This window comes from Fomitiporia mediterranea (assembly GCF_000271605.1).
Source record: "Fomitiporia mediterranea MF3/22 unplaced genomic scaffold FOMMEscaffold_13, whole genome shotgun sequence".
NCBI lineage: Eukaryota > Fungi > Basidiomycota > Agaricomycetes > Hymenochaetales > Hymenochaetaceae > Fomitiporia > Fomitiporia mediterranea.
The window spans coordinates 238,895-248,987 of record NW_006760398.1 but is presented as its reverse complement, the minus strand read 5'-3'; the positions used below and the strand labels follow the sequence as shown (position 1 = coordinate 248,987).

At 47.0% G+C, this 10,093-nt stretch overlaps 2 protein-coding genes across 2 annotated transcripts; both read right to left on the bottom strand.

The window, feature by feature from the left end:
• Positions 1 to 298: 298 nt before the first annotated feature.
• Positions 299 to 2,276, bottom strand: FOMMEDRAFT_160671 (uncharacterized protein; the record flags this gene model as incomplete). Its single annotated transcript, XM_007270402.1, has 9 exons — positions 299 to 334; positions 413 to 551; positions 592 to 673; positions 728 to 743; positions 835 to 1,091; positions 1,136 to 1,499; positions 1,999 to 2,008; positions 2,077 to 2,146; positions 2,201 to 2,276. The coding sequence occupies 9 exons, from the start codon at positions 2,274 to 2,276 to the stop codon at positions 299 to 301; spliced, it is 1,050 nt and encodes a 349-aa protein (XP_007270464.1).
• A 2,222-nt stretch (positions 2,277 to 4,498) lies between these two features.
• Positions 4,499 to 9,543, bottom strand: FOMMEDRAFT_94631 (signal sequence binding protein; the record flags this gene model as incomplete). Its single annotated transcript, XM_007270380.1, has 13 exons — positions 4,499 to 4,727; positions 4,794 to 5,093; positions 5,143 to 5,252; positions 5,312 to 5,403; positions 5,456 to 5,909; positions 5,961 to 6,031; positions 6,090 to 6,369; positions 6,419 to 6,517; positions 6,571 to 7,161; positions 7,211 to 7,604; positions 7,667 to 9,159; positions 9,207 to 9,338; positions 9,388 to 9,543. 13 exons carry the CDS (start codon positions 9,541 to 9,543, stop codon positions 4,499 to 4,501), a joined length of 4,401 nt encoding a protein of 1,466 aa, XP_007270442.1.
• Positions 9,544 to 10,093: the final 550 nt, after the last annotated feature.

Genomic DNA, 10,093 nt, shown 5'->3' with positions numbered 1-10,093 from the left:
ATTTGCCATGTCCGTGCGTGCATACATTCGTGTATTAAAATTCGATTCTGTGGATTTAGTGAGCACAGAAATTTTCATAATTACGGAAATACACAGGATAGAAGAGAGGAAGAAGAAGAGATGGAAGAAAAAGGTGATATCATTTTTCTTCACCTGAATGGAATTGAGATTCGTTTGGTTGCCGCCTCGTGCAGGCAAAGCTTATATTGCCTGACTTTAAGATATTTCGTTATTTGACAACTTTCCCTTTGCGAGCATTACATCGCACCAGCTGAATTTCGAATTTCTTCCAGGGACGTTAGGGGAGCGGCTCGGCACGGACGGTGAGTTTGCCCTAGTGTGTAGTCGAGCAAGACACGATTACGTTTTCTCGGAGGAATAAAAAAAAGGAAAAATGAGTGGTAGAAGGGACGTTTGTGGGAAGCCCGTGTTGACCGACGGCCCGCTCGACATTAGGCTCATCACCGCTTGTTTGTTGGCTTTCTCGTTTTTCTAGCATTTTCTTCTTTGCAAGTCGACGCAAAGAACAAGCCAACCTAGCGGGTATGTGGCTGTAAATGACATAAGCAGCCGGAAGCAGTCAGTACGAACCCAGATTGGAGAATGAGATTCGATTTGCGGACAGATGATGGACCCGTTGATCTGGGGTCCAGCCAGGGCACCATCAAAATTGCTTAATTTGATGTCAGTTCGTACTATCTAAGCGCCGACGCCGACCCGGACTTACCGAGGTTTACTTTTTGCTGATGATCTATATGAGAATTATGTAATATTTAGTAGTTTTCTTAGCCTCGAGGCAGACCTCGAGGTGATTTATGCATTAATGCAATGCACTTGAGCATTGGATACATTGGGTAGTTCGGATCGATCGACAGTGAGGGCGGGGTTGTCTGGCGGCGGAGACATGGCTAGTTCGGCGGACAGGTAGAAGTACTTAAAAATTAAGCTTGTTGTCAAGTTGTTGAAGATGACGGAAAGTGAATGACCGGGACTACGGGAGTACGGGCTTTTCGCTTGATGTTGTTCCAGTGCCAGCGGAGGACAGACAGGAGAGATGGATGGGATATTGGTGACCGCAGATTTGGCTTGGTCTGTATGAACGTCCGACGGCGCGGCATTCTTCTCCCGTACTTACCGTACAGTGGCGGCGGTCGGAGAGATTTGTGTTTGTCCTTGCTGATAGTCTTCGAGTCTTCGACTCGTTTCGCTGGGCACAGTTCAAGCATGATGTAATCCGTCTCTCTCGCTACGCGATACGGCGCACAGCGCGGAATTCTGATTGCTTGATCACACACTCGCTCGTTTCTCGTTCGTTCTGCGGCAAACAAAAGACCAATGAGAAATGTGTGCTGAGTAGACCGTCCTCGGGAGTTTTGCTTCCCCGATCGCAAGGGGAATGCGAGAGTGCGAATGCAAGAGAAGCTGTGGATTATAACTTGGGATATCCCGTATACGACTTCTAGCTCACGGCTGACCCGCGTAAACGTGAAAATTGTATGCTTCAGCATTTAGTCAACGATCGTCAAGGATCATCGCCTCATCGCGAGTAGCCAGTCTAAAGAACAGGAGAACTGGGCAATACGGCACGGGAATGTGCAAGTCCCCGACGTTCATGGATTCCTTTTGATACATTGTGTTCAGCAGAATTGTGGGATTCCATGCACGCACGCGGGTACAAACTCTAATCCTCGTCATGAGATTAACATAAACAACAAGCACAAACAACAAATACCAAATTAACACTTGTGGGTGCGCGTTGTTCTTCGGCGCCATTAATATTAATACAAGTTTACACGTCGCCATTTAAACAAACGGATATAGGAATATAACGAACGAGTTCTCTTCGTCATTACCACTGACTACCGACTACCAACTAGTTTTTTCTTCTATTTACTTCTATTTCCCAAGTTGATCTATATCAGCGCGCTATGCAGACTACTAGCGACGAGAAGATTTATATCATTACTATCAGCCCCGCTCAGAATCCTATATACGTACCTTAAGTCCGCTGTGAAATTTGAAATCTAGACAAGTCATGCGTTGCATATGCTATCGTTACGATAGAGTATGAATGACTTAATATAGCACTGAGCGTCCCCCTTCCCTGCATAAGGTGAAGAGGGCAAAGGGTTACTGGAAGTGAAGACTGAAGATGAAGATAGACACAGCCATTTCATCTAGTTGGTCGGGGAATACCTACCAGACTGGGCGAAGACAATAAGACGAGCTGACGAGCTCCAGAGAGCTTCGAAGTTCGATCTTCGTTTCGAACTCATGCGCGAGCTAATAACTGGTAATTGAATGCGTTATTGGGGTTCTTGGATTCTCCGCTCGCCTTGCCTTGGAGTTGAATGCAAACAATCCAGCATTCTTCATATCTATCAAGGGCTCCACCGCGAATCGAGAAGATGGGTTCGCTGGCTGTTGGTCGTACACAAGGCGGACCTAGGTGAACCTTCAAACGACGCGCTAGTGAAGCTCTAGTTCAACGAAGCTCGAGGACGATCCGGATCAGCACGGTATAACTCTCTTACTCTTGTCTACTTGTCTTGTTGTTTTAGCACTTAGCTCTCATTGCGTGCCGTCTCTGCAGTTACCAGGGGCAATACTGTAGTCTCAGATGGAGTGGGATGAAGTCGGAGTGGGGAGCTCAGAAGCCCGGATGAGAAGCTCGAGAAGACAAGGGGACAAGAAGGGGAAAAAGGCAGAGAGAGGAGAAAAGAAGCGGCGTTTTCAAAACGCCATGGCCTATGGCGCCCCTTGCACTATGGGTGATTAGATAATCCGGGAGCTTAAGTTGTCCTTTTTTTCTGCAAAAAAAAAGCCAATGATTCTCGTGGTGCTTCCATTCTCGCGAAGTGTTGCTTCTTTTGGGCCGTGTGGGAATGTACTAGGATATCTTCTCAACATGGCAATATACCTGTGTGTCATACTGCGTGAATAACTTCAATGTGGGAATGAGATTCGACAGATATGGAGAAGGAAAGGTGCTCTTTTGAGAAAGAGGACTATCGGTGCTCAGAGATGCTATCTATCTAGTACTAGTATCCACGCTTCGATTCTACCATAGTGCAAGTAGAAATAAAATATCCTTCCGTCGTAGGTGACAATGAAGTTACTCACCGCAGGTCCTGCGGGAAGGCCCTTCCATCGCTACTAGAATTCCTCAATGATTACTTTGTTCCATGTAACATCGGATTGCACTTTCAAGGCTAGTCGTCAAGCCAAACATGTAAATCGCCTTAAGCTTCCTTTGATAACAGTATTGCAGCAAGATTAACAAATGCATGGAGTTTATAGTTCATCCGCATGAATATAGAGAATATCCCGAGTATCCGTTTTACAATAGTAATACAGTTTAAACTAAGAGAACTAGTAGGTAGTTTGGGTGTCAGGCGCATTCACACCGCTAAGCAGTGAAGTGGCGAATCCTCCTGGAAGTCCGACAGTTCCGTTCATTCGTTAGTGATACCTATACTCACATGCCCTGTAAGACTCCGGGAGTTTTTGTAAGAGGAATTAGATGTGTAAGAAAGTTAAGAAAGGCCTTGTAAATTGCTTCCATGTCTTGCTCGAGTTCATGTCCGTTTAATTTGGTCAAGTTATTGCAATGTCCTGACACCCTGCTCATTGAGCTATCTTGAAATGAGCCACTTACGCACACTCGGATGCTGTATATACTCATAGACAATTGTATGCACATCGATCGTCGGTCTTCGTAGATCATTACACACCGTCACTGACTTCATACCACACACTCCACCCACATTAAGAATAGAAAGCGCGGGACTCTCGTACTGGCATGTACTGAATCTAGGAATCTCCGTGGTATAAGTGGAAAATAATTGCAAGGGTGAGCGGGGGACTCGGACAGAACGCAAAACCATTCTTAGACTTAGACTGGACCTCGGGATCTCCCCTCCACTTTGTGGCTTTTCCTTGCTCCGAGGGTATGCCATGCGATGGAGCCGGCCTCCGGTGTGGCGTGGCATAATGTTGATACAAGGTCGTTACGATGGCTGGGCTGGGATTATTTGTGGCTTGCACACATGTTTGGGAAAGGTCTACCCTATAGCGTGTTTTCTACTTGATCACGGCCAATGTTTCCTAGTACTGCAGCGCTGCATGCTTTACCCTGGGCAATCTAAAATTCAATGAACAGCTGAAAGTGCATAACGTTAATACTGTAAATGAAAATACCATCTGGTTCCAGTGTTAAATAAGATACCATTGTTGGAGAGAGAAAGCAGAAAGCAACAGGAGCGGAAAACGTAGCATAATTGTAAGAGAAAAAAAAGTACGAATATGCGTAATTCGAATATCACAAATGTAAGAAAGAAAAAGAAAGAAAGGGGAATAAAGAATAAAAGAAAAAACAGATTAATACAATACTTTCACCTCCCACGTGCGAGACTGGATACTATCGTCTAATACTACCAGTATCCGGCTTTGCTGGGTCCCATTGAGTCCACACACTCATACGAATGAACATATAAGCTCAGTCCTCATCTTCGAATCGTAGCACTTGCGCGTCCTCATCGACAGGGACGTGTCTGTACCCACTGCGCGCGCGGAAGCCTCGGCGACCGAAGGGCAAACTTAATGAAATACGCTCCCAAGCGATGCCGGCCAGACCGATGATAAACCATGGTACAGAAGCAAGCGTGTCCAGGAAGCTTGAGTTAGAGTATGCAGGTCGGAGATCAGGTCCAGGAAGACGGATCGTGCTGTAAATAAGCAAGTTAGTAATCTTATAAGTAGATGAGCTGAACGGGGAGTAAATGGCAGCGTACCCTCTTGCAAGGCCGCTACGCCGGTAGATCCAATATCCTACCAAGCCAGCTAATGCTATCGGTACGAAAAGGACAAAGACCCAGAAGAAGAATCCGTGTCCTCGAAGGCCGGGACATAGATGTGCGGTCCCTCTGTCTGGGCGTTGGCCACCTTCACAGGAAGAATATGGGATCTTGCGGTATGCTGTGCGTTCGTACCAGTATTCTTCGCCGTATGGACATGAATCATCGTCTGGTAAAGGCGTTGCTCCAGGAACTAGGACACATTCGCCAGCGTCGTTTCTAACGTGGTTGAACTCGCTGTGATACAGGTTAGAACACGAATGTGAACGGTCAGTGGGAGACGTACCATTCGAAGTCGATGTCGCTGCATTGACAGTTCTCGACGAACTTCTCTTCGATCCTTTGCTGTTTGCCGACGTAACAATTCCTGTCACGAATGCGACGATGATACAATGTCTGTCAGAATGTCAGTGTTAGACTTCCGTTATTGTAAGTCTCAAAACCGCTCGACGTACCTGTCGTCCGAAGAGACACCTCTCCTGACGTTGCTCTGCTGGACTCCACCATTCAAAGTCATCTTGGCCCGGATTTTCCGGATCAAGAACGCCTGTAAAGATGTTATTAACGCCATACCATCAGTAGTCATAATTAGATCTTACATTGTTTACGGGTCAGCGACGAGAAATCCAAATGAATAGCAACAGCCGACGATATAGACCGAGGGTAAAACCCGAAAAGTATGAATCGCCGACTCGTATCCTGTGGAACCGTAACAATCGACTTCACACGGACCTTCTCCTGCTCCGAGAACTTGTATTCACGCCAGGTAAGACCCTCGTCCGTACTGAATAAAACATGATCTGTTGGTTCTTCGTCGTTGGCGATGACGAGGATCGAGCCATAGTCTCCGAACTCCCAAAGATGTGCATCTTTGTGTATCTCTTGCCAGGAGAAACCGGCGTCCCGGCTTAGGAAGGTATCGCTGTCACCGTATGGAGCGAGCTTTTCTCCTACGTTGCCGACGGCCATGACTAGGCCTGGGACGGATGGGCTGCTGTAAGTCGCGCGAGTGTCGAAGCGTTCGGTATAACCGTGAATTTGGAGTCCACACTTCTGCAAGACGAATTAAGCGGTCGCCAAAATTGTGATGAAGTAAAAACGTACCGTGGAAGAACAGTCATATGATTGTCCATGAGAATCGACGCTTGGCGGCATCAACGGCTTCCAGGTACCACCTTAAGGTAATCGCATTAAGAAATTCATCCAAAGCAACATGAATTAATTGCGACTAACCGTCATTGTGTGTAATCCTCGACTGAAGCTTCTTCCTCCCCGAAAAGACAGCCTCCTGAGGATTAGACACGACGTTAATAAGCGCAATCCCATCGAGGTTAATCATCTTCTCAAAGTCAACGTAGCCGCGGTCGTTCCGGTTGACATAGTCAGCTGAGACACCGAAATATGTACCATTACCGTTTGACTTCATGATCGCTCCCCAATATGGTGCAGGGAATTCTGAAGTCGTGAGGTGCATGAATACAGCTTTCGTGCTGGATTCGAGAATTGTGTATGCCTGGAGAATAGGTCAGAGACTATGACAGAGATTTCATTGGTCGACGTACATGGTTCTGAGGCCGAAGAGTCGGCGGGAAGACACCAGCTGCGAAGTTCTTTCCGTCTAGAGAGACCTGAAGATCCAGCGCCCTCTGCTCCTCAAGATACTGGATGGAAAGCCATTAAGTATGCGGTAAATTAATAACTAATGTCTGCTTACCTCCGCAACGATAAGGAACTCTGAGAACTTAGCAAAACCAACGACACGGTCGAAGATAACCTGCTTATTCCTGTAGAACTGCGCCCCACCAACAAGTTGCAGAGGGTTAATATCGACGTTGAAGAGCCGTTGATTGCCCTGCTTCTCCTTATAGGACTCGCAAATAATCTGCGAGCTATCAATCTTAAGCTCTTTATCGCGCGCCCACGCGCAATTCCGGACATAGGATTCGATGAAATGCCAGTTCCGACCGTTGTCAGTGGAGAAACGCGCCTCCGAGTGACAATTATTCCCATTTCCTGTACAGTCTACGTCCCCTGTCCAAATGATGTACTCGGAATTGGGATGGAAATGCATGATTACTGCTCCGAAGGTGTTTGGTGGGGATGGTGCGTCTTGAGAATGCCAGTTTTTCCCTGTGTCGGTTGTGTAGTAGAATTTGTTGGATGCTGTGAGGAGATAACCGCGGTCGTGGGAATAAGTGTGGAGGTAGAAGACAACGAATCGTTCGTCGGGGAAGAGTTGGTTCCATGAATAACCTTCGTTGCTCGATTGCCAGATACTACCGTCGTGGAGGCGTACGAGAATGGTCTGTAATAATGTGAGTCGATTTTGTAGCCAAGCATAGATAGCAACTCACAGTTGATTCTTTGAAATAAGCATACTGTGCGATCTCTGATGCAAATTCGAAAGTCTGGTGAGTGACTTCACCTTCCTCCGGTTGTGCTTGAGAGCAATCTTTCTCAACAGGATTATCATTTTTCTTTCCACGGCTCTGGTCGCAAGTATTCCCAGGAATGAGACGGTATCCAGATGATCCCATGTACTTGCCGTTCGGATCATTGCAGGTGCCTGCTGGAATTGGTTCTGGTCCTGCTGGCACGCATTGATCACCGTTGCGAATGAAGTTGTAGTCGCATTCGTAATCCGCATCTGTACAAGGACAGTTGTCTTCGTGCTCAACTGGATCGTCGAACTTGTGTCCGACGTAGCAGTCGGCATCGGGCTTGCGACGGCGGTACCATTGCTTGTGCCTAATGATCATCAACGGTCAGTCCTGGCGTCAGTAGTTGAATCAGTAGAATGTTCCACTTACCCCATGATGCATTCGCTGCTGCTACCACTACGCGCATACCATCTTTCGAAGTCGTTATCACCACATTGACGATTACGCGTCGGCGCGAAATCAAGGTATATGACAACAAAACGACCGTCACCCGTCTGATCTTTTCGGGCTAGCTGTCCGACAAGCATGAACTTCTGAGATGTCGAATCCGGTACGGTTGTTAATGCACGAGCTCGGAACCGATGGTCAAGCGTGAGTGTCGTCCAAGAGCGTCCGAGGTCGCTTGTATAGCGTACTTCATTAACGCCATCTTCATCGTTCACGAGTACCATGATACTACCCTGATCACCAAATTCGTACTTGTGTGCTTCCCGTGATACCATTTTCCAGGTAATTCCGGCATCGGTACTCAGAAAGGTATCACATTCTTCGTATGGTTTCAGGTATGGTCCGACGGAACCCACAGCAAGGACAAGGCCTGGAGCAGGCGAACTGAAAATGCGCCCGAAGTTGTGCGGTGCAGTAACGCTGTGGAGATGTAACGAACATGCATCCTGATCGCTTGGGTTGCATCCGATGGTTGAACCGGATGTATCACGGTCGGGTGGAGTTAAGCGAGTCCAGGTCGAACCATCGTCGAAAGTAATACGACTCTGAAGTTGCTTCGGAACACCTCGTCCTTCCACGTCTTGTGCGTTTGCGACGACATTCGCAATCCCGACACCTTCAACCCCATAGATGTTTTCAAAATCGACGAATCCGAGGTCATTTCGATTTGTGTCGCGCAAACTTTCGACGAAGTAGGTGCCGTTGGAGTTGCTAACGAAGAACGTGCCAATTGTGGCCTGGGCGTGTAACAGGACGTCAACACCAAGAGAATGCGTCGTTCCTTCGACAATCGTGTATGCATTCTCCCGCAATTGTGCGCTTGATTGGTGAGGGAAATGAGCACGCGCCCAAGTTTGCGCATCAACGCTAACGTAGAGCAACATATCACCTGAACCTGCAAGGTCCTTGAGAGCGACCACAGCAAATTTGGAGACGATGGCGAACGCGAGAACACCACGCGCATTCTTGCCAATGCCTAAATCGACGGTTCGTTGATCATTCTTAAAGAAATCCGTGGATGCGAACAACCGTGACGACGAGAGCGAATGAGTACCCGTGCTTGACGTTGTATCGAAAGCAACACAGTATATGAGATCGTGATGTGCGTCGTGTTTGAAGTCCTTTGAGGAGTGGGCAAATTGGCAACGTGATGTTTCCGACAGCAAGAGGTCCGGAGTTGTCGAAAAAGCATCCGTAGTATAGTATGTCTCGTCGTGGCAGATAGAGCCCCAACCAAACGTGGATCTGACACATTTGGTGCCCTGATACAATATATATCCGAAATTACTCGGGTCGGAATGGAAAGATAGTGGGAAGGGCACATATGAAGGCGGTACAGGCATCTCAAATGATTGCCAGGTTTGACCTCGGTTCGAAGTTCGATAGTGTTTCGTGCCCTTCGTCAGTACGAAAGCCTGCTGGAAGTCAGTAGGGTTAGGAGAGAAATTGAGGACAAACGCACATATTGGTTGTCGGAAGGATGCTCGATAACCTGCAATGCTTCGCCTTTGGGGATGTCTGCTTCCTTCCAACTCTTCCCTTCATCTTGCGACACGTAAACTATTCCGTCTATTGAGTCAAAATATATGGAAGCCTAGGAAATAGTTAGACATAGTCCCCATTTATGCGCATAAAGGACGCACCGGTGCGTCGTCGAAGAAAAACAGTCGAGAAGGGAAGTTGCGAAACGTAGTGTAGGTTACTTCTGGTTGACCTTGTGCTTCGACAATATGGACCAAGTTGAATAGAGCTAGCGAGAACAAAAGCACTGCATAGCTTAATCCGGATTTAAAAGCCATGGTGTTTCTCGCTTGTGTATGGAACACGCAGTGAAGGAGTTCCAGTCATTCAGCAGTGCGAATACGACGAGCGTACTCGTTTGTGGCAGTCTCTCTTGACTCTATATAGAGTTCTATTGTTTATTCCTCTGTTCTAGCTAGAGATTTTAAGCCTGAAGATGAGCTGAGATGAGGGTAGAGGAGTAGGGGATAGGACACGTCGCCCGCAGCGCGCACGCGTAAAGTTGACGCGAATGTGGAAATTCCGATTATGTCATACTCATCAACGCCAGTCGCGTACTTTTCGCATCCGGGCCCTGACTCCCACGGCCTAATTAGGGACGACCCTGAATCACATAATGATCTACATCATTATGTGATTCAGGGAAAAGATTTACCTGTGAGATGTGGCCAAAATATACACACATAAAATATATCAAGTTAAATAATAGATGTAAAATATAATAAATATAGTAGACTCCTTCTGAATGTTGTAGTCTGACAATATAGTATTTACAAAACTAAACTACAATACATGGAACAATGTATACATTTAAAGTATGATAGAAGA